Source organism: Myiozetetes cayanensis, unplaced genomic scaffold (genome assembly GCF_022539395.1).
Source record: "Myiozetetes cayanensis isolate MyiCay16 unplaced genomic scaffold, myiCay2020 scf5-8, whole genome shotgun sequence".
In the NCBI taxonomy this organism is placed as follows: domain Eukaryota; kingdom Metazoa; phylum Chordata; class Aves; order Passeriformes; family Tyrannidae; genus Myiozetetes; species Myiozetetes cayanensis.
The window spans coordinates 43540736-43565856 of NW_026087742.1; the positions used below are offsets into that span (position 1 = coordinate 43540736).

General features: G+C 36.8%; 1 protein-coding gene across 4 annotated transcripts in view; it reads left to right on the forward strand.

The window, feature by feature from the left end:
- IFT88 (intraflagellar transport 88) overlaps positions 1-23434 on the forward strand; it is a 46367-nt gene extending 22933 nt beyond the window's left edge. For 2 of the 4 annotated variants that reach the window (XM_050333005.1, XM_050333001.1), the window contains exons 19-26: positions 193-343; positions 1503-1618; positions 4467-4519; positions 6336-6401; positions 8045-8151; positions 12284-12338; positions 21706-21801; positions 22448-23434. In XM_050333005.1, coding sequence (XP_050188962.1) covers positions 193-343; positions 1503-1618; positions 4467-4519; positions 6336-6401; positions 8045-8151; positions 12284-12338; positions 21706-21801; positions 22448-22569 — 766 coding nt within the window. In that variant the 3' untranslated portion in view covers positions 22570-23434. Of the gene's footprint in view, positions 1-192; positions 344-1502; positions 1619-4466; positions 4520-6335; positions 6402-8044; positions 8152-12283; positions 12339-14257; positions 21802-22447 lie in introns of those variants that run through there. The other 2 variants (XM_050333004.1, XM_050333003.1) reach the window with 2 other exon arrangements.
- Positions 23435-25121: the final 1687 nt, after the last annotated feature.

Below are 25121 nucleotides of genomic sequence, written 5' to 3' on the forward strand. Positions count from 1 at the left end.
AGCATAATAAAAAGGCTTTCTAATGGAAATTAATTATGAAAACAAAACGAAAAAAAAAAGAAGGCCAGTGTATCTTCATGCTACAGTGACTGGTGTATCTGTTCAGCATACGGATTGCATTAGGTAAAGTAATAAGAATTCTGAGTAAATCAAACTACCGTTGGCATCAGTCCTTGACTGAAGAAAACTCAGATATGAGATCATGGAAGATCCCAATCAAGCCATAGAGTGGCTCCTGCAGTTGATCAGTGTAGTACCAACTGATCCACATGTACTTTCAAAGCTAGGGAAATTATATGATAATGAAGGTGATAAATCCCAAGCTTTTCATTATTACTATGAGGTACTTGCTCTTGTTTTGCTTTTTCAATGCACTTTGTAATATTTAAAGAAAATTTTGCTGTAAGTTCATATATCAAATTAACAATTGATTCATTTAAACTTTTTGAAACGTCCTCCAGAAAGGAAAAAAAAAGAAGATACTGGGAGAGAATTAATAAAATCTAATTTTCATAGTCAGATCCTAAGGAAATGCATAGCCTGTGGTTCCAGTGTGGATACTGACCTCAGACTTTCGTGTTTCTTTTTGTGGTCATTGTTTACACTGACCTGTAACAGTTTTATTTTAAAATATAGTCTGGGACAAAATAAAATCCGAATATAGCAAATTTAGTAAATATAGTAATTTTAAAGGTGTGTAATGGGACTGAGTTGATTGGAGGCTGTGTCTGTATAATAGATATGGTTACATATATAATGTGTTTATATATGTGAGTTTATTTTAACGGTATAGCTACACATTATGTATACACAGTTGCCTAAAGATACATAGCCTCTTTAATTTCAAAGAGTTGAATTTCAGCTGTACTACTGCCTGTAGTTTGGAGGATTCTTCTGTCTTAGAAAAAATAATATGACGGGAAACTGCTTTGCTGAGGGTTCTTTTTATCTGTGAAGTAAGGATGACCAAGGGCTGTGTTGCAATCTGAATTACTAATTGAGTTTTTCTTGATGATAATTTTGCTGCCTGTTTCCGTGGGAATTTCAAAAAAGCTGAAAATGTTATTTATGTATGTTATGTATAGAAAAGAATGCTTTTAGTTGAGTTTTCCAGCAGACTGATGTGAATATGGAATTGTACACGTATTAGTTAGCATTGTTTAATGTTTTAGGTAACTTACTCGTATGTAGACGTGAGCTAAGTAAATGTTTTTGTTGTTGCAAGCTATTCAAAATAGTATTTCAAATAAGGCTTGATGGAAAATGTGACAGACTCATCTCAGGTAACTTCTAAAAAGCATTTTGCAATTAGAAAACTTGGCAGGCCTTTTTTTTTTTTTTTCCCCAGGATCACTTAGTGCAGCACACTACTTCTATTCATTTATATTACACATTTTGGGCATCTGGAGAATTAAACACTTGAGTAAGATATTCCAGAAGTACCATAAAGATGTTGTTTATCACTAAAATTGTGGGGTTTTTCACCTTTCCTATTTTGTCAGTCATACCGGTATTTCCCTTCAAACATTGAGGTCATTGAATGGCTTGGAGCATATTGCATTGACACCCAGTTTTGTGAAAAAGCCATTGAGTACTTTGAAAGAGCAGCACTTATCCTGTAAGTAGTTATTATTTTATGCCTACTCAGATTTGTGATTAGACATCCATAAGTATACCTAGAGATAAATCAGTTGGATAACTTTAATAATACTATAAGCCAACACCAGAATTAAGAGTATTTGGGATTTTACCTAATTTTCTGTCTGTTCATTTACAGTGTGTTTTTGTTCTTACTGTGCGATTTCAGTGTTAAGTAAGATCCTCCTTTGGGCCCAAGACAGTGTTAGGTATTAGACACTCTTTTTCTCTGTTATCTGCCATTGAATACAGCTACAAAGTGGGCAATAGCTCTCCAAAGCCACCAAGACCTCTTTCTCTATGGCTTTATGTGAAATACTTCCTTTCTATTGTTTTGTTATGCAGCGATGATTTGGTGGTTCAGATAAATGCACGTTTTAGCCGTTCTTGCTGCATTTCCACTTCTCGCATCGCTCCTACTTCCACAAAAAAACGATCACAAATAAGGTATATAAGTAAGCAAAATTGTGCTGTGCAGAACTGCCAGGGGGCAGTAAAAATAAATTGACAGATTAAATTGATCCTGATGGAGATGTTTGAAATATGCTGAGTTCAGTTCAGCAACTCAGTGGCTAAAGTTGTCCATTAGAAGAACGTGATGCACTTCAGAAAGTATATAGGCCATATACTTTATTTTAGTTCAGAAAGGAAGCTTACCAGAAAATGCTTAATAAAATTGTCAAATTTAAATCTGTAATCTAGAGTTTAAAGATAATTCTGAAAAGACAGGCATATGGTCTTTTTATGTAGGATTCATGAAGCATTTTGTGTTAATAGACCAATTCATGCAACTGAAATTCAATTGAATAAGTGTGAATTTCTCTATTTTGTGTTTTAGGAAACCTACCAAAAATAATACTAAAAAACCATCTCTTATTGCTTGTCTTGTGATGATCTAAAATTTTACATTCTTTTTGTTCTGGGAATCTGAATGGACATGCATGTACAAAGACAGCACGTGAACAAAAAGTTTACAGTATTATTCAAGGAAAAATCATACTGCAAATAGGTTGTAAGAAGTTCAGTAAAAAATACTAATTCTGGCTTTGAGACACTTGGGTTAGAATGGACATTAATTGTGGAAGAGAAAATCTAAGTTTAAATAAGGATTAAAAATGAAAAAAACCCAAACCAAAACATAGACTTCACTCAAATGGTGATATAATTATAAAGAAATAGAGATGTAGATAAGATAAAAATACCGAGTTCACAGGTTTGCCAATGTTTTTTTCCATATAAATACTGGCCATCTTAAAAATTTATATTTTAGTCCAGCTATGAGATTGCAAATACTGGCGTTCATGGTCTTCTTAGAAAATTTGGAAAGAAACAGACAACACTAAAAGAAATTATTTCATAATCTTGTTTTGGCAAAGATCTAAAGATTTTGTGCTTCATGTCTCAGTCAGTGCATGAAGCACGTGGATTGTAAAGTACTTACGAAAAATTGGCATATGAAATTCTTCATTATTATTTATAATTGTAATCTATCTGTAATAGAGAGACATTATTTCTCTGTGGGAGGAGATTTTTAACAGTAGATAATGATGCATAAATGTTTTGGTGCTTATTTGGTACTAGAAATAGAGCCTAGATAAGCTAATTGGTAAATATGAATGTAAATATAAATTGCTACTGATTTGAAATAGTTACATTTAAAAATTATTCTAACTATGAACAGCATTTTTTAGTTTAACAATTTTTGTTTGTTTAGTGCATTCAGTGCTTTAATCACAATAACTACATTTTAAATTGCATTCTAAGATAACATGTTAGACAGTGAACTGGGCAACAGCTTTCATTACTTTATTTTTACCAGCATGCACAAATCTATCACTAATAAAAGGAGTTGTGCAGTTAATGCTTGCTGCTGACAACTTATTCTCTCCAGAATTTTCATACTGAACTATGTAATAAACTTTATTTTGGTGTCTGCTTGGCTGCCTTTGTTTGCAGGAGACACATTCAGCTGAAACTAAAAAGGTGCAGCATCTGTATTTCATGAGCTTTTTTGGCAACTACCAGGCAAACAGATTATTTAGAGTTAAAAATGCCCTATGCTATGATTAGAGGGAAAAACTGAAGAGAATAAGTACAAAACTATTCTGAAAATGTTATCTTACAGTACCTTTTGGATATGCTACTATTGAACTGTAAGCCACATGTGGAAAATGCTTTGGCTTATAGAGGATCTTGATGCTATTGACATGAAATTTCCTAGTTTTCATATTAATTTGAGAAGGAAGAGGAAGGAGTCCAACTGTTTTATTGTACATGTTGAAACATCTCAAATATTCTCTCTGACATACCTGTCACCGTTATATGCTAAAAAGAGAAGGACAGGCAGCAGCTCGATGCTGTGATGGCATCATAGGCAAAAAGGAGAAACCAGAGTTTGAAGCTGTGAGTGGGCAGTGTGCTTCCTGGCAGGGATCTCCTGGGCATGCACAGGATCCTAGTGGTAGAGCCTCCTCAAAATACAGTTTAGCATTTTGTTCTTTCCTACTGCATGGTTCTAGAACTCTGACAAAGATCAGTGGTTCACGTGTCTGGTGTACTAACTGTGCCTGGGCACAGAATCACGAGCAGGAGGAAGGCTGAAAATACGACTGAAAATGAGTGACATGGAGGCCTGAAGACAGGTGCAGAATGCAGGGGTAAACTGTGTGTGAATTGAGCTGGCTAAATTCTTTCTAGGAAGGCAATAGGCTAGGTGAAAAATTTATTGGTAGTTTAGTAGTAGGTCTTTACCAGTGCTGTGTAGGTTATTTTGCTTATTCATTCTTTGGCAAATATGCATCATTTTATTTTATTTTATTTATATGCAGGCCGACACAAGTGAAGTGGCAGCTGATGGTTGCAAGTTGCTATAGGAGAAGCGGTAAGCTCTGTGACTTTTTGGTAACTTGTTGGAGGTTTGTGACATTTTTTTTTTGTAATCTGTGGGGGCTGTTCAAAATGGACAATATATGAAGGGGGCTTATAGAAAAGATGCAGATAAACTGGGGTCTGCAGATCCAGGGCAAAGAGCAACGGTTTTAAACTGAGAGAGGGTGGACTTATACTGGATATAAGGAAGAAATTCTTACTGTGAGTATAGTGAGACACTGGAACAGGCCATCCAGAGAAGTTGTGGATGCCCCATCAAGGCCAGATTGGAGCAACCTGGTCTAGAGGAAGGTGTCCCTGCCCATGGCAGGAGGGTTGGAACTAGATGATCTTCAAAAGCCCCTTCCAAACCAAACCATTTTATGATTCTGTGATTTGTTTTGTTTTGATTGATGTTTTGATTTGTTTCTTTTGATCTTTTCTGACTGATGTGAATATTGGTGCTAAAGTTGGTGTGAACACTCAGTTATGTATTATTTTGTTATAAATTTTCTCTGTATATATAATAAAACATGATGTTTCTTTTAAGTCCAGGATGTGTGCCTGCACTGACTTATATGTGAAACATTCCTTGTGCTGTTAAATAAATAAAGAAAATAGTACAGCATACATGATCTGATAGGTTTTTCGAATATAATTATACTACCAACTGATCCAACATAAACAGTTTTTCAAGTTGCTTAGTTCCCTTTCATTTTCAACAGCAGGTATAATTTTTCAATATCAAAATAGTATTTGCACTACACAGAAGAGAGTCTTAATGTGCTGTGTTTTCATACTGGGAATAGAATACACTGATAAGCAAAATGAAGAGACTAACCTTTTAGGGTTTTTCACCACCTAAAATACATTCAAGATACTTGATGATGTAAATTATACTCTTCTTTCTTCCTGTTCCATCTTGTCCCTCTTCTTTATGCTTCTTTAAAACTTCTCAGAACAGTCTTCCGTAATAAATAAGTGCATTTTCTCACTTAGCTCAGTTATTTAATACAACAGTGAAAAAGGAACAGGACCTGGGGAAGCCAGTGTGTTAAGAATAATCAGCACCACCCAAAACTAGACAGATGAAGCATTTTCCCAGCAAAGGAAAACAGTGGGTTTGGCTGCTTCTTAGATCGTTTATGGTTCATTGGCAAAATTCCCAGTTTATCGTGTTAACACATAGCACATCAGTTTGATCTCTACCTTGCCCCAGAAGAGAAAAACAGCGATATCTCAACAAACTTTTTTGTCAAGTATTTAATGGATATGATATTTTAGATTTACAGGGTCGATCGGTCCTTTCCATAATCAGTCTGAGTCAAAATTGAAGGCAAAAGACTTAAGGAATAATTACTTCACTGCCAGATCTGGGCAAAGGAGAGCCACACAATTTCTATTTTGATGTCAGGAAGGACAGACAGAGCTCTGCTGTTAGATATTTCCATTTGACCAATCCATACATTTGGAGTCCCAGATAAGTCCTGTTAGGCTTGATACAGCTCATCTAGTAGTTGTGTTGTAGAAATGGAGTCTTAGAGGAAGGTCAAAAAAAGGGCAAAAATCAGGAAACTGCTCTTTATTAATTCTCTTGTTTAGAGAGTAATTTGGGCTGTTTTCAGATGCCTTTAATTTTTACTGTTGAAGTGAATTGCTATTAAATTAAGTAATTAAAGAATTTTAAGTTCAGTCTCACCAAATTTGGTCTTATAATATTAAATTATTTAACTAAAAAGGTGCATTGATGTTAAAGTGTATCAATTTTGCATCAGATATTCTTTTTTATGTTTGACTGTGTGGATAGGAGGTGTTTGTTTTGTTTGCAGGTAACTACCAGAAAGCTCTGGAGAAGTACAAAGTCATTCACAGAAAATTCCCAGAGAATGTTGAATGTAAGTTGTTTAATTCTGTGGTACAACTATCAAAGGAAACTTTGTTACATTGAGTATGTGTGTTAGTAATCATATGACATGTTTTTCATATGAAAATATTTTCATGAAATAACATTTTTATTCATGCTAATGCTGCATGTTTTCTGTGACAACACTAAAGTGTGATTTAAGAAATACTAGGTCAATGCTGAAGAAGAGTGATGAAAATAAACTTCTATTGAGTCTGATTGGTTTGAGTTCTTTCTCATACATAACTAGGTTGCTTATTAAATATTTCTTGTGATAAAATATATGTACTTGTACTTCTAGTTCCTGCTAGTTGAAATTTCTGCTGTAAGTTTCTAGATATGAGAAAATCATATTGCTAAGTTTTACCAAAGCCAGGCTTTCCAAAAAAAACATAGATGGTGAGATTTTGTTGCTGGGTTTTTAAGTATAGTTGGTCAACCAGTCTCTGGAAAATCTTTGAAGAGTAAGGCATTTTGCAAAACCTGTACTCTAAATAAGAAAGCCATATAGAAAATAGAGGTTGTCAGTGGTTGTGAAAACATTCTCTGACATCCCACACTCTACCTCACAAATTCCAAAATACGAGGTTGTCACCAACAAGTTTATGCTTTTAAATGCAACATGGGAAGAAGGTTCATTCAATTTTATTTTAAAATTGGATCATTCTGCTTTAACAAATGCATTGCTTTTTTAAAGAGGAATCACACAGCTCTCTTGTACAAGTTCAGTGCTATAAACTCCTCAAAGTTATAAGCAAAATATTGTGTTCATATTGGTCACACATATTTTGGAGGGGTATTTACTAAACCTTTTAGAATACAAAGATGTTTCTGAATGTAGTTTCTACAAATTACACAAGTAGAGGCAGGAGTTAGACAAGACAACTGATTTAAGTTTTCTGCTGCTGAAACAGTGCTTCTTCGCTCATCCCTCACTGACCATGTGTTCCCTAAACCAGCAGAAAACTAACTTAGCACAAAATGAGTAACATGTTTGTGAAAGCGCCAGCAGAGAAATGGATCATGTCATGCTTGTTTTGGCTTCAGTTCTTTCAAAGGAATGTTGACAAACACATAGGAATAGCAACAATGTCTTCAGAGTTTGGTATAGTGTCTCAGGAGAATGTTTTTAGGGGCTCTTCTGGTTCAATCATACAGTTATAGTTGATTTTCATGTCAGGTTTGTTGGGATTTTTTCAGTTCTATAAATATTACTCTTTAAAAATCAACCACAGCAACAGAAAAAAACCGTTTTGATTCAGTTGGCATTTGTAAAATTGTTTTCAACAAAATGCTCTTGATAGCAGTTCCTCAGTAATATCTTAGTATCATTACTATGCTTCCAGCTTCCAAAATATTTTGCAAATGTCAAGAGTTCTGAGCCAGATGAGTTAATATGTCTTGTGCCTTCCACATTTATAAATGGTATTTGTACTGTTCATGGATATAGACACACAGAAAATGTTGAATTACCTGCAAAATATCACAACTCACATGGTGATACTGGACTGGAGTCACCTTATATGCAAAGTTGCTTGCACTGTTTGTCACCAACAGTGACAAACTGTTGGGGTGCATTTGTAGTTGGACCTGCTTGTAAGCCTTTTTTAATGGTGCTTTTTGTGTTTCAATTAGGCCTTCGATTTTTAGTTCGTCTCTGCACAGATATGGGGCTGAAAGAAGTCCAGGAATATGTAACAAAGCTCAAGAAAGTGGAAAAATTAAAAGAAATAAGAGAGCAGGTGAGTACAGAGATGAAACTAAAATAGTGTTTATTTTACTTCAAGATAAAATGTCTTATTAACTTCCTGGTTTAGAGAGGCTTATGTGTTGAGGTTTGGGGAGTTTAGTTTTAAATTACTGATCAGTCTTATATCTGTCTGAATAGTTTCTGAGTACCAGATTTTCTGTGATTTTTAAGTACTAGTGAAAGATGGACTGTGTGGATATGATGGGAATGCCTGAGCCACTTGCATAATTCAACGTCTCTGGAATGTCGTCTTTCCTACCTGCTTGCCAGATTTCATTTAATACTTTAGTGTGCTTATGAGCCAAGTAATAATGCAACTATAGGGAGAAATGGGGAGTTTAAGAATTTGTCTTTTTGTTATATACAAAGCTGCAACATTGACATATTACAAAGGTAGATGTAAACTATTTGTGTTAGTGCCAATTTTTAAACTGAAAAAAAATGCGTGGAAAAGCAACAGACTGTGAAAGGTATGAGATCATAACTTGTGTTCTGTTCAGAAGACTGAGCTCACGTTTGTGTGTGTGTGTGCACTCATGCATTGTCTTCTTGCTATTCTGGTGATAAAGTAAGGGTTTAAAATGAAAAACAGCTGCTTGTTTGAAAAGCATTATCCATGCTGTTGAGCAGCAAAGTGTTTTAAGTTTGGTTTTCCTGTTGCCTCGAAGCTACATAGTCACATTAGGACACACGTCTTAACTAGTTTACTGTGCTCCTAGTAACACTTACTGGGTCCCCTTTGATGCCAGATAATATGTACATGCATCCTTAGATACTTTTACTTAAATTCCAGGGAGTCTTGAGTATGTGCATGGACACTAGGACATTTTAAAAATGAAACTCACAAAGGGAAACACTGATCAAAGGATTCCAACTTTATGCTACAACTCAACTTTGAAGGACTAGCTGAAGTGTATTGGTTTAAATTTTCAGTAAATGTAAAATTTAAAGCACTTGGGAAAATGGACAGAAGAAAGCAGTCTACGGCTGTAGTGGGATTAATATTCCTCCATGTCTCCTCATAATCATATCAGTAAGCAAAACAGATGACCAGATCTAATGTTTGTATTCTGCAAAACTCATAATTAGGAGATCTCTCTGAAGTGTGTTAAATGGATTTTGCTTGGTTTCTAGGGAGTATCAGTTCAATGTCAGTGATATACGTAGCTCTTTGCGGTAACTTTCAGTACCTCAGCACTTTACTTGGGAAAGCTCACCAATTAAACAAAACAAAAATTGTCACATCTCTTCCTGTTTATTTCACATTGGAAGTGGGAGCTCTCCCAAACACATTTCTGTACTTTCTGGTGAGGAAAAAGCTGCCAGTAGAATATTTAGAAGTTTTAATCATCTTAAGTTACTTAAGATTTTAGTAACACAGAAATTACGTTTAAATTATGGGGGGTTTTCTCATTCTGACTTCATTGTATTAAGGTAATTTGTACCTGTCATATCTGAATGACAGAGGTATCAGTGGAATCCTGTACAGATGCATGGTAGCACAAGTTACTGCATAATAAAGGAACAAAGACTAAGAAAAGATGTTTCAGGATGCACTGCAATTTAGTATGTGGCTGTCCTGTATTAGAAGTTGAGTATCTCTGTAACAGAATCTCAACATCTACAACAGCCCTGCCGTTCCTTTTTCTGCCATTGGTGTTGCATCTGGGTTCCATACCCTGGTTTTGAGTTGGGGATTTTTTTTTTTTCATTGGCTGGGGTCTGTGTGTGATTTTTTTTCAGTCTTATGCCTACCATCTGGCTTTGGAAATTACTAGGGATTTTTTGTCCTAAGAAGTTTCTTCTGTCATCCATGACCATATAGTCATAAACCATACTGTCAAGTTCTAAAATTACCAAAATTTTAATATTTCAACACCTAAGTTTCCAATAGGAATACTGGTTTCAGTTAGCAGTACCAGATATAGTTCAGTTCCTGCTCCCAATTTCAGAATAAGCCATGTTTTCTTGATTGCACCCAGTAAACACAAAATAGTTAAATGCTAGTGTAGTATACCTGCATTTCATAGTCTGCACACAGACTTTGTCTTCCTGTAGAAATTTATCAAAATTTGCTATTCTGGCATTGTTTTTCCAGAATAAGTATATCCACATGGAGTTTTTACCAAAATAAATATTCTGGAGTACTTATTTCCCTCAGTTCTCAAATATGGACAAGTTGTTAAATACTTCCAGCCAAGAATCCGGGAACATCTGTGGAGTTCATTCCCTGTAGAAATTTTTCTCCCTGCCTCTCACACAGCATTCAATTGTTACTGCAACCTTCATACATTGGGGCGTTCTGGGGGGATGTTGCATTCTTTGTTTGGTTTTGGTTTGTTTTTTTGCTGCATTAATCTTCCTTTTTCATGTTTCAGTTTAAAAAAGACAGGTAACAGTGTAAAAGGTCACTCAAGCCCCTTGGCACTGATGTATGCACACATTACTATTTATTTCCGTCAAGGAGCTTAATGACTGAAAATGAGGGGCTGATGGGGTGTGCTGTGAAGCAGTGATGATAGGTGCAAATGCTGGGAGGGGACTTACTGCCCTTACCTTCAGGCATCTACATCTGGGCTCATCATCCTAAATGTCTTTTGCAGTTATGGGAGAGAAACAGGCATTTTTAGGGTGGAAACCTATTTTGTATGTCTGCTTTTAGTATGAGATTACTTACAAACTATTTGCTTGAATTAATCATATGCTTAAGGTGTAGTACTGATGTAATATTTGGGGAGTGAAGTCCTATGATGTAAATGCCAAGAGGGCACTATCATCTAGGGATAGAAGCTGAGCTTCCATTGTTAGACTTGATGTCAGTCATTCAATGTTTGGAGAGTCTGAACATGCTTCCTGAAGGATTGATATATGCTACTTCACTGGACTGTGAAAACAATATTTAATACAAAATTCAGAGAACATATTTTAGACTTGAGGATTTCCCAAAATAAATAAAAAGTATGAGAAATTCTGGTTCCAGACTAAATTGCTCCAAGACTAGTCCTGGTTTCACACGAGGCTCGATGCTTTCCTGTCTGACTCCTGTGAGTTTTGATTTAAGAGTTCTTCCTTTTTCTGTTGGCATGAGTCTTGAAAGTTCTTTCACTTCTTTGGTATCATTCCAACTTTGCCAGACTCCATTACATTTTTCTGGTGAAAAATGCATGAAGAAGCTTCAGTAACTGACCTGTAGACATGGTTGGGTAGTGTGCACGTGTGTTTTACTCAGATCCTGAAGTCATATTTTGGAATAAGATGCAGAGATACTGTATTAATATCTGAATGCTTTAAACACCAAGTTTTTGTACCTACCTATCAAAAAGTCCCTTGCTGAGATACACATTCTTGTAATTGACAAGATGCATGCGTGAGAAATTCGGTGTTTTGCCAGGAGGAGCTTAGTCTGCCATGTGTAGAGGTATTGCTTTGATAAACTGTTAAAGTTTTCGAGTAACACTTAAAAAAAACACAGCTGGAGGATGTTTATGGTACCTTCCTCTTTGCAAGAGAGCTGACTTTTTAAACACAGCTTTTAAAGTATTTACCCTCACCTTTATCTTGCATTTAACACTCAACAGCAAATTAAATTTTGCTGTGAAGTACAGTGCTGTGCCAAGAATTCAAAATCTAAGATCCATAGGGTGAATAGCTCCTTTTATAGATTCCCGTACTTCTCCCTTTTGAGTCTTTACAATAATAAAATGCTTGTGGGATTTACAAGATGTTAATAGGCAGAGGCTACTTTGAACTCATGCAAGGAGGGCTACATTGCCTATTTTTTCAGCCGTACTTCACAAAGGAGCATCTGAACTATTTTTATGCACATTCCTTGTATAAATTTTATCTGAAGAAAAATAATTTATTGAGATATTCTTTTTGAATTTCACAGAATTCTTGTTTTACATAAACATTGCATTTAACAATGATTTTAAGGACAATTTTGTATGTTGAAAAAGGAGGGTTTATTAGTTGCAGTATAGTAAGTCTAGTTTAATGTTCTACTATTTTATTAATAAGCTAAGTTGAATTTTCAATAATTATCTCTAATATATTTATTTTATGTATATATTACTAAATGGGGATTTTTGTTCTGTTCTTTTCAAACCTTTTTCACTGTTCCCCAGCGCATTAAGTCTGGCAGAGATGGCAGTGCACGTAACCGCAGAGAAGGAGGTGGTGGTAAGTACTCGAGGCCTCTGCTTAAATGTGCAATTTGTCAGGATCCTAAAGAAAACAGTTTTTCTGAAAGTGTTTGTAAAGCCTGCTTACATTCTGAAATGCACACAAATATGCATTGAGCAATATGGAAGTACTTCACAAATTTTATTTTGAACTTTTTGATTATCTCATTGCTGTATGAAACCACAACTGGTACAGTAGCATGGATTTGGTCCAACATTTGTGTTTTATATACAGATCTCAGAGTATTTCTAAGGCTAAATTTCTGCTTTTTTTTGGTACTGAGGACTTGAACATTTTTATCTCATTAACTTGGTATTTGAACACTTTTATCCCATTAACTTTGGAATATTTGCTATAAGGAATCATTTGTGATAACAAAACAGAACACATAAGCCATGAAAACCAGGAATTCATTGTTTCTTTATTGAACATGGAGGAGAGGGAATTTTTTGCCCACCGTCTGACCCACTATGTCAGGTGTTCGTTACAAGTTCAAGAGACAGTTCTGTGCAACCAACTCCGTAATAAGGATAACATACCCTTACTGTCTTTGAGTTCTTCCTTCCTCTTTTCCCAGTATAGCAGAAGTGAAGTACTAGAGTCTTCCCTAGAGGAAAGCTTACTCACTGACTGCTAAGTCTCTCTGCTTCTGTAGATTTACAATGCTGACTTTAATAAATATAAAACTCGTGGAATGTAAGTCAGGAAACTGTCCTGCTTTGTCTTTTCTGCACTAGGTAGCCTGTATATTGCAGAGCTAATGATTTTTCCCTCCCGTTATTAAATCCATGAGATGTTACTAAAGTAAACCTAACTGTTCCCCACTGCCACTCTAAGGAAACTAGCAGACTTAAGGCTACTTCACCCACCTGGAAAAAAACAAAAACAACATATTTTGACTCAAAAAGGAAATGGCTTCTTTGCATTGTGCTTTTAGTTTATCTTAATATCTATGGGTCTCATAAAAAGATATCCCCTGTAAATTCTGCCTCTCTTCCCTTCCTTTTACAGAGAAATAATTTATGATTTTTTTTTCTTATTTGGTAACTTTATTTCTCCATGTACATAGCAGATATTCTACAACATTTATCAAATTCTACAGGGCCATGAAAAGTTACGGAAATTATTAGTGTAATCTGAAGATGATCTTAGAATGCTGTTACATTTATGAATATTGCTCTCCTGGATTCTCTAAGGGTTAAGAGTGAGTGCTGGGTGTTTAAGAGAAATCTCATTCCTTTTTCAGTTCAGTAGTTTCACTAGAGAAGCTTTTAAATCATTCTTGATATGTAAAAGAACCTCCATTCACCTAGGATTGAATTTTACCTGTTCTGGGCCTCAGGCCAAAGTAATTCTTGGAGTGAAGTTCCTTGATTTGGTAACAGAGAGGAATGGAAATGTTTCTGGTCTGTCCTGTGTTACATAAGCCCTGTGATCAGGCAGCCAGCTAGAGGTGCCAAAAAAACATCGATGTGAGACAGGATTGATCCTTGTTCTCTGTCATAAAGTAAGATCCACTTTGGCTTATAATGAATAGAAATGAAGAGCAGCATTGGTAGCAGGCAAGGATATTTACAGCTGTGCAAAACATGGCACATGTAGGCAGAGGGCATAAAGGGTCTCTTATCTTACAGCTCTATTTGGTAATTATCCCCACCCTCGTTAGTGAAAAAGGGATATGTTACCAGGAGAGAGTCAGTAATTTAGCAAAAGATATAAATACTGATCAGGCTGAAAGGATGCTAAAACAACACTAATCCCTCTAACTACCAGTGTGTCAGTACTTCTTTTAAAGACAGAAGTATCTATGGAAATTTGTCCTTTTTTTTTTTAAATTTAAAAACATTTAAAAAAGAGAATGAGAGGGTAAGCAGGGACAGAATTGACCTAGAATTTGCCCTGTCAATAATTCTTAGATTGTCACTGGATATATTATGTCAAGGATATGAAAGAATGGAAAAAACCAGTTTGGGAACAAGTCTGTATAAGAGCACATTTGAGAAGTCTTCGTTACACGAATTCAGTGCCAAAGATCCAGCCTCTCTGGAAATGACTCGGCAAACAAGCAGAGGTACAAAGAAGGTCCTGTATCGAGCCTGGAGTTAACTTGTCTGCTGGGATTCTTAATTAAAAGTTGTGGTGAGATACTTACATGTATTTTTAGCACAAGTTAAAGGCGTTACGCACGTTCTAACTGGTAATGTTGACTCTGGGGAGCCTTATCAGTGAAGAAACTGCACACTCACAGCATCAGATGTTAAGGACTATGTTGTAGTTTGTCTGCCTTTTACTAAGGATTACTAAGTAATTTTGTCCAATGTTTGGCATTATTCAGCTGGGTTATGAGCTGTATTTTTGGAGTTTAATAGATTTTCGTACGTGGCCTGTGTCAAGACACATATGAAATATAAACATGGGTTATTTTATTTCATAATCTTAGTATGCTTTTGATAAATGACTTCAAAAGAAGAATTAAAAAAAAAAATTGTATACATTTTAAGATTAGTCTTTTCCAGTGGTGTTACCAAGACCAAAAGGGATCATTTTTCTGCAGTGTATGAGGGATTTGCCATCATTATGGAACCCAGTGAAGCATGCAATCCTCCTTAGCTTAGTACTTACTAGCTAAATTAACATACTTACTAGCTAAATGAAGTGTGTATGCATTCCAGATATTTTAGGTATGATGCCTGTTTTATTTCTTTCCTCTTACCAGCTCACTGTCCCCATACTTGCTGGCATTCCTAACAGATTTTTTTTTCCCCCCAAGTATTTTGTCCCTATATAGTTATTTATATTATGAGTATTAATAATTCAGACTTCCTTGGTCTAGGAAATATGATCTCCAATTGCTTTTAAAGAGGAAGCTAAGTGGAAAGAGAACTAAGCTAGCAGGGTTTGTACTTCAAAGGGCATCCACTACTTTGCCAATATAAATTAAACAGAAGGTGTATGAGATGCACCAAAGCACAATTTGAACAACAGGATTAGTGTATGTACGAATGGTAAACAGAATGGTAGCGGGGAGCCCAAGAAAACTGACATCTATATCAACATCAGTTAAAGTTTGCTCTTGTCGTGTAAGGAAGATGTGCATTAAATCTAAAACCCCTACCTAAAACTGAACGCATTTGTCACTCTTTATTATAAAAAGTGAAATTTTCTTCTCCCCACAACTATCAGATTTATGATTTTCAATCTTACTTGATTTATGTTGGAAGGAGATGACATTGATATGGTCCTGTTAAAATTATTGTTTTTACTATATGAAAGGAGAAAGAAAAAGAAAAAAACCAGAAACAAAGCACCACATAACCCTGAAGGAAGCTAAGAGTTTAGGCAGTTCTCAAAGATTTCCTTTCCAACAATATTTTCTTGTTTTCATGCTCATTTTTTGTGTTTTGCAGATGGTAACATCCAGAATTTAGAAGTTAGGGCGCTATGGTTTTCACGACCATAAGAGATTTTTATTGTTTAATAGCATCGTGCCTTTAGATAATGTAAAGTATGACTTTAAGGAGTACATTGCCATAGCAGTGTTTACTTGGTCTCTGCATTTGCCCAGCTCTCTGAATGGATGGTTTTGTACTGGATGAGAGGAGCCATGGAGTCTCGGACAGGAGCCCAAAGAAGCAGTGTTGAATTCAGAAGATGAAAGGCTGAGCACTTTGCATTCTCCTTGTTACCTAAGCCTGTCCAGATGAATTTGGAAAGGAAACCATGTGAGAGTAATTTAGGTGTCTTTTCCCTTTTTCATTTCACTGGTGATGGTGTCAGTGGAGAAATGGGTTTGTCCATCCCGTATTCAAACACCCCTTACCATCCCATAGGGTTTTCCTCATATATTATGGAAGCACATTATAGATGTTATGGCTGTAGGCATTCCAGATAATCTTGACTGAGAGGCAAGAGATTTTCTTGGTACCTGCAGCCAGGACCTCATGATCGCTTATATTTTCTAGGCTTCGTGTGCCTGCTGATGCCTCTTTAATTAAAAGTCATTGTGGGATGGTTCCATTGGTTGCATGTGCAAAATAGAAAAAACGTTTTCTTAATAGTGAAGAGAATATCTTTAAGTTTACTGCTATGAACTCACCTAAGGAGTTAGCTGAACTGACACATCAAATCAAAATGACCTGCAGTGGAGTTAAAAATTGCATCACTTCCCATGCCATTTCACAGTTTTAATATAATATTCTGCCTTCTACACTAAACTTCACTTTGGTCAAACCAATGCCCATTCTTCTCCAAAGATAGTGTCTGCATTCTAAATAAGAAGGATACACAAAGCTGCATTAAAAGGCATTCTGGATTCAGTGGAGCATTAACCCACTGTGCGCTTTGTTACATAAACATCTTTCAGAGGAGGTGGGTTACCAAACAACCGTACTCTTTATCTTTTCCCGATGAGTAAAACAGTACTAAAAATTCTAATTTACATCCTTTGTGATACTGGAGGAATATCGAGTGCAGTAGTCTCATCACTGTAATTGCAACTAGTGAGATTCCTTTAAAAAATAAGTACAAATACTGTGGATTTTATGGGTTGGAGTATAGACAGGTATTATGTGACACAGGAAGTATAGAAACACATAAAAAGATTTAGAATCTTTTTTGCTAGATATCAGTTCTTAAAATAGGATTATTACAGAATAGGATTACTCTTGAACTATGTTGCTTTATTTATTTTTCTGCCATATAAAAACTAACCATCTTTTAAAACTAAGTTTTATGCTTTGATTCTTTTTTTTTCCCCTCCAAATTCTCTGTGGAGGAATTAATTTAAATTAGTTTTTGTAAGATGTTGAACAAATCTAAATGAATGGAACATATTGTAATAGAATAAGTTAAATATCCTAAATATAGTATTATGGCCATGACTTCTAAACAGATGAGAGGAAAGAATGCACTGTAAAAGATATCAGCGTGCAGAGTGTATTATTTATGTCTTTGTATGCATAGTCCCCAGTTAAGGCTGCTGAGGGGAAGATCATGTCAGCATGATAATCCAAGTCTCAAGTATAACTGTTTTACAGCGTAAATGTATTTATAAATCAGATTTTAAAAATATATTGACCAACTCTGCCTAATCAGTTACTGTTGCTTTTTCAACTGAAACCTGGAGCCACGTTCCTGCAGTCAGTTTATGTGTGTGTGTCCACATTTTCACCCCAAAGTGAATACACAGGTACTGGCCTCCACATGAACTATAATAATAACATAATTAATAAAAGCACAAAAAGTTAATAGGGAACAGGTATTTACTGTAGTAAATTACTCCTTTTATACAGAGAACGTTTTAGTTCAGCAGTGTTTTTCCATTATTCAGAAGCTGTTTTTATTTAGGAGCATGTGTTTGTACAGTTAATACGGTAGTGCAGATAGAATTAAATTGCAGTTTGAGAAATGTGTAGCTGTAGTCCTTTGATTGCAAGTGCAATCAGAAAGACATTAACACTCAAAGCTGTGTTATTAGTAGAGAAGAACTACAAATAAAGCTTTTTATCCAGAGTTTTTATTATTATCCTTTGACCCAATGTTAACTTTATTTTCTTCTGTGTATTACTGTGGTGAAAGCTAGTTTCATTCCCTAATCCAAAAGCTGAAATGCGTATAAAATCTTTTTCCTGGATAGAGTGAGGGCAACAGGGAATGGTGAGTAGAATCTGTAAAACTCACGTCCCAGAAGTATCCATGTCTGTGATAAAATGCTTTAAAAACAATTTCTTCCCTGAATTTCTCTTCACTGTAGGATACCAAAATCCTGAAGTCTGCATTGCAAGCTTGTATTCCTTAACATTGCCAAATTATGTGTGAATGTATACTGGATAAAAACATGTAGATGATTTATCTGCAAACAGAACTAGAAAAAATAACTTCAAAATGAGATTTAAACTCCCAGCAGACCATGTTAAATGGTCAACAGAATTCTTAATAGCTGCCATATTGGCAGGCAAATCCTGTATCCCATGGCAGAGTGTCAAGAAAAGCTTACCCCAATTGGCTCAACATCTAGGACATTCCTCCTGAAAGCTGGAACTCTGGGTTTGAACTCCCTCAGGTGAAGGAAGGCACTGAAGCCAGACCTCTCTCTTCCTGAGCTGCTGTCTGACATCTCCGTGTGATGCAGATGTTGTCAAGCATCTCTTACTTTCAAAGGAAAGATGCTCCTCTTCCACGTCTTTAGGTATGGTCAGAGCATATTGCAGTCCATGGAGACTATTAGCTTAATTTAAACTAACTGTGGGCTGCTACCAGAAGAGGTGTTAACCTTGCCTTCACTCTTGCTGGAGATATAATGCTCATCTAGACATAAGGTGAGCTGCATTACTTTGCTGATCCACCTGGAAAAGAGTTTTCATTAGGTTACTTTTAAATGTATCAGGAAAATGCTCCAATGGAGCCTGCTACCAGTGGACAGCGTATGGAAGGGGTTATGACGACACAGGGCTGGAAGGCCAGGCTGGAAGGCCAGGATGCTCCTTCCTGTGGTGAGGTGGGGCTAGAGTGGTAGATTCAGAGGAAACAAAAGGTGGAACTCCTTACCTCAGGTTCTTACACATGCAAAAATTTCACAGGGTCGCAAGAGAAGAATGAACAAGTTCTTGAAGAATAAATCAATCAATCCCATTATTAACACGAAGAGCCGCCCCGTTTCCCCAAATGCACATTTGATTTACAAATTGTTGGAGGCTAGGAAATTATTCTTGGAGAGCTACTGTATATGCTTGCTCTACTTAAGACGCTCTTCCCTCAGCATCTTGTGATCTTTTGTATGGACAGTAAGCCAATTTAGATAGACCTTTAATCTAGTAAGGCATCCGTATGTTCTTACTGCTGAAGTGTTAAGAGGACACTGTGCCCATAGACACCTACTCATAGTTTTTTCCAGGGTGTGTTTAGTCAAGGTGGGATGTATTGATCAAATAGCTTGCAGCTTCTGGAAGGAACAGCCCACCCCCTCTCAGCAATTCTTTTTTTTCCGTTCCTTTTCTTGTGTTCTTGCTGCTTTCCTTGCACTACTTCTAGCGTTAATCTAGCCCTTTGGTGAGTTGGTCCAGTCCATTTAAAACAGTAAATAATGTGTTTGGGCAACTGGATCAAGTCTGAAGCTTGAAAAGCTCTAGTTGTGTGAAGAGCTACATTTACTCACTGTTACAGCACTGCACAATTCCGTTTACTGTGTTGGCTCGTAAACAGAAAGGGGAGCTTAGGCTCCCGGGTCACAGGCTGAACAACCCACAGGCATGGCCATTTGGGGCAACTCAATCATAGCAATATGTGCTTAAGGAACTTCAGAGCTATGGAAGGGGGAGCAGGGTTGGACATCCAGTAGGTGGGGAGAGCAAAGGAGAGGGAAATTGGCTTCAAATTTTGAACTTACTGCATAATTCCCTGCTTGGATGTAGCCCTAATAAAACTTAAGGGTCCTAGGATGTCCAAGAAAGCCTCTGTTTTCAATGGTATATTTTTAGGTAATGAGATGTCCAGGTAACTTGTGGGTATTATGTTTATCCCAGACAGTTTGGTTTGTTTACCATCCTACTTTTCCTTCTTTTAGTTAATATAAAGTCTTTCACCTTCCTCTGGTAGTATCACTAAACCCCATGTGTTTTCCTCTTTCACAGTCAAAAACCTTTGATATGCCATCTTCTTCTTTTTTTTTTTTTTTCATTATACCTAGTTCTTCCATTCTGGAACCAATCAGTTAAACCTGTGGAGTTTCTTTGACTAGCTCAGTCTTCCCCTAGATTGGTTTCTGCTGTGTTGTTCCTGTCTTTGCAACTCTTTACTGCTTCTTCCAGTTTTATTCATTGTCTTGTAAATTATTTCTTTTCCATTGCACAAGACTCTGTGCCTACATCTATCCTACTCTTTTTCTCCTTGTTATAATTTTGTATTTTCTTCTAAATTGTCCTCAAAACATTTTCATCCACACCATCTTTGTTGCACAGGCCTGTCCAGAGCTCACTGAACTCAAGGGCTGTCCCTTTTTGTAGTTTCACAGCCCTTTGGTTGAGCCCCCCAGTCCAACCCAGTGATTTCTCTCCATTTCTTCAAATCCTTTGTTAAGTATTCACTTCTTTCATGAAGACTGTCAGTGAGACTTGGTCTGAGGGAGGTGGATTTACATTAAAATACATTTTCCTTGTTTTGAAATTTCATCTGTAATCTGTGTCTTGTGAACTTATTAAGTGTTTGACATGTGATTGTATGCAGCGTATCTTTCTTGGAGCAGAGACATTGTTCTTCCAGTTTAGGGCTGAGCAAACGGAAGTCTGCAATTGTATTTATAGAAAAATTAAAGTCTGTCATCTTTGTAGAAGTTTGGTTTTTTGTTTTTTTTTTTTCCCTTTTAATTGTAGGAATATTTATTAAAATAACATTTATAGTAAATAAGGCAATGGAAATGTGTTGCCAAGTCCAGACTTTATAATTAATGTTTACTGAATGAAACCCATTTTTCCTCCTTACAGATGGAAGACTTTTAATAACGGTGTTCTTCGGTGTTGTAAATGAGCACGTTTGTATTTGGCTGTATGACATGTCCTGCCTTCTAAATATACCAAGTCAAACTCAAAATGTTTTCTCCTAGGAGAAAATACATATCCTAAAAATTTGTTTTAGCAGATGAGATTGAAAGCTTGCCATGAATGTGAAAAAGAGATTGAGAGGTGTACAGAATATTTAAAGTGTCTGGAATACTGCTGTGGCAAGAGAATGTTAATCTGATGTTGTCTGGGTAGGAGGCAGCCCTTGGAGCCGACACATTCCTTGGGGCCCCGCTGCAAGCTGAGCTGCCAGCACAGTGTTTACAGCAAGATGCAGGGCCAGGATGGTCTGTATACATGAACTGTGCCTGCCTGCCATGCAGACAGCACGTGTCAAATATACCCTTCTCATGAGAAGCAAAGTTAGTGTTGTATTTAACCTTGACAGTGCGGAGCAGGTGGATCACACTGATATATTGGTAAGCACACAGACATAGGAGGTGTCCTGTATACCTTGTAACGGTGTTTATATTCATTGTGCTTATTTTAACTCCAGAATGTGGCTGTGATTTATAATCAACTGAAATATCAGCATTTGAAGCAGAAATATTTTAAGGTGTTTACTCCAAAGTAAATAAGGTTGTATATATTTTTTTAAAAAACATTAACACACACATGCATGGACACTGTGTCCATTGTGTTTTAAAGACCACTATTACAACTGAATACTGTATCCATCATGAAAAGATGGTTTCATCCAAACCTAGTTTGACAGATAGTAGTAGCTAAATTGATGTTGTTCTTGTATCATGATTTCACAGAATATAACAGCATGTTATTTGTGTTCCTTTTTTTTTTTTTCTGTTCCCCAGACACTGGTGGTACCAAAGGGGAAAGACTGAGTGCCAAACTAAAAGCTTTACCTGGAACAAATGAACCCTATGAAAGTAGAAGCAGTAAAGAAATAGGCAAGTGGACATCTTAGGCCTTCTTACTTTCCTGGCTCTCATGGAATGGAGAAATAAGGAGAGAGGAAAAAATAAATTATTGGAAGAGCATGTAAAATTAGATAATTAGGGAAACATTTTCCTCATTAAAATGAGATTTTAGCTTCGTTGTTCAGAGCTCACTATAAAGTAGTTGTAAATATTGGGAAACGTGGCTCACGTTATATTACTTACGATATCTGTCTTCTGCATCTTTTGAATCAGTTTCTGTGGGGCTGCAGTCATAAAATCTTCAATAAGATTGAATTTTCAAAGGGTTTTAAAAACTCAACTCCATGTGGAATGTGGTACTTCCTAAAAAGCTATTCTTTAAACAAGTCATCAAGCTTGCTGTCCTTGCACTTTTCCAAAGTCTTTTTCTCACTGTTACATAATAAAGAGAAATTTATTAAAGAAAAAAAAAAAAGAAGGTGGGGAAAAAGGCTTCTATCACTAGCACTCAGGAACTTTGCTCTGGTGCCCTTTGTCAGTTCCTAAATGCAATATTTTGTTCTCCTTCAGTGTTCATATGCTCTTTCTGGTCTGCATTTCAAAGAGGCCTTACAGATGTGCAGTGATAAAAATTACTTGCAGGTAACCATTTCAAATGTATTTATTTAAATCCCAGATGCCTCCTACACAGATCCACTTGGCCCACAGGCAGAAAGACCAAGAACAGCAGCAAGAAAAAGAACTGAGGAAGATGACTTTGCTGATGAAGAACTAGGAGATGATCTGCTTCCAGAATAGCATATGGGCCACTCAACATTTTTTTTAATACCTGTATAAGTTTTAGCTGAAAAACTTTCATTCATTATGATTTTGTAGTGGATTTTGATAAATTATTTGGGAAATATTTTGGATACATGGTACCTTACATTAAAAACCTGTATTTGAAATTGCGGTGTCTTTTATAATTGATTTTAAAAAAATAATGGTGAGGTTATTTTACTCATGTATAAAATCTACACAGGTACTCAAACTCATTGCAAACTATATCAAATGCATGAAGCTGTTCCTTTCAGAGATAGATATGATAATCATATGAGACACATAAGCCTGTAAAATTTCACCTTTCAGTGCTAAATACCTCAAAGCATTGCTTATAAGGTTGAAAATGCCATATCATTCATCCAAAGCTAGAATTTATTTAAGGCCTGTGAACTGACTTTCTGAAAATTTTGGATGTGACCTTGGTCTTCTTTAAGGCCCCAGTTCAGCAAAGCACTTAGCACTGATACCAAAGAAAGAATCTTAATTTTAGTCCATGCTCAGCTGAGCTAAGGCCATTTTGCAGTCTCTTGGCAACCTCCTTATTTTTGTTTTTTTTTATTTTGAATGGTCAGAGTTGGCAGGATTTCAGTCCAGTTTGTTCAGAATTGCTAAGTAGATTGCAGCTTTTGAATCTTATATTGGAGGCTGTGGCACTGACTACATAGTGGTAGCTTTCTACAGCCCAGGCTGAGAGTATGAGCAAAAATGTTAGTTACAGAAATCATCATTTTGCTTATGAACTGAACAAGTCTGACCTGACATTACTGAGACATGTTAAATTCCTGATTTATATCACTTCTGGTTGATAAAAATATTAGTTGGGTATTCAGAATTTCCTAATAAATATTTGCAAAACTAGTCCACTGAGGTGGTTTGTTTTTAGTACATTGGCATGAGTTTGGTTTAATAGTTGGAGTTTGGTTATTGTACTTTGAAATACAAGGATCCAGTCTTCTAAAATTTCCAGTGCTGGCGTTCCTGTACTTGTTATTGGTGCTCAGATTGTTTCCCAGAGAGTGACACTGGAGAGGTCTCTTCATATCTTCACAAAAGGTTCCTTACACATTTTAAAAACATCTGCCCAGCCTCAAAGTGTGTTTCTACAAATGGTCAGGAATGTTGTCCTGTGGGGTTTATGGTACAGCTGCTTCCTATGTACCTGCTTCCCATGGTACTGGTACGGCGCTCAGCCTAGGACTGCACCAGCTTCCTCCTGGTGGGATGAGCAGAACATATGCAGAGTGGCTTATGGAACATCCTGAGGAGCTCATCAAAGAAGAGCGACACAGAAAGCTATGGGGCCTGGTCCTTCCCAGGGATGGAAAACAACGTGAGATGGATGTGGACGGCACCTGTCTTACTTCTCCAAGTCTTCCTCTTGTCTGCTCCTCAGTCCTGCTGTATCTATTGCTCTGGTCATGGAATGACATATTCCTGGATGTCATAGTAGTTCTTTTCTGTCAGGCTTAGTCTTGGAAGACCTGGACCCCCAGGATGCAATGTGCCAGGAGGGAGGGAGCATTTTCAGCTACAGAAGGCAGTGTTATATCTGACTTATCACACTGAGAGGAAATATTTGGGATCATGGCAGGAAGCATAAATGAACCCATGAAACAGTGCAAAAGAGGAGACAGGCGAGATATTGTCATGGTCTTCTAATACAAAAACATTTGCGTAGAGCATCTACTTAAACACTGCAGTCACACAGACTTGTCCATGATAAAGTGGTAGGAATTACTAATAACTTGGGATATGGTTCACAACTTAGTCTGTAGAAACACTCCTATGGACATCAGAGAGATTTTGACCAGCAGCAGTTTCTTGGTTCGGTCTGTCCTAAGTAACTGTACATTATGTAAAATCCTGTGGATTACAAGGAATTGCACATTTGTTCCGGTCCTGCACAAAATCACAGACACTTCTGCAACATGTTGCAGAAACTCCCAGGAACTTCTGGAACATGTTGTTTCCTATAGCATGAGGATCTGATTATATAATGCTCTGGGTTATAATGTATTTGCATGTTATTTTGTAAGCACAGTTGAGCTTGTTCTGAACCGACAGAAAGCCGTGTGATCCAGCTCCAACACCAGAATAATCAATCCTGCCGATAGTCAGTGTGATGTAGCCCAGGTTCATCTACTTCAAAACCGTGTTAACTATGGCTATGTCTCTCCTGGAATCGCAGTGTTGTCAGGGCAAGCCCAGAGCAGAGGAGCTGATGTGTAACCACCTGTGCTGTAGGCCCAGTAGCCCAGGGGTGCACAGGAGTACAGTTTTGGACCATGACAGATGACCCCCCAGACAATTGCCTTGCATCATCCAAAGGTGAGCCTGGGCCAGGAACCATTCTTTGTAAGTAGTTTCAGTGCAACTTCCTTCTTCTTTGGTGCAAGATGTTCTGTGTGAGGGAACACAAGATGTGACATCCCCACCTGGATCCAAGGCTGGAGACTGGTCCCTGATGGGGACTAATACACTGGAATCTGTAGAGAAAGAAGCTGCACGCATGTCCAAAGTGCTGTGTC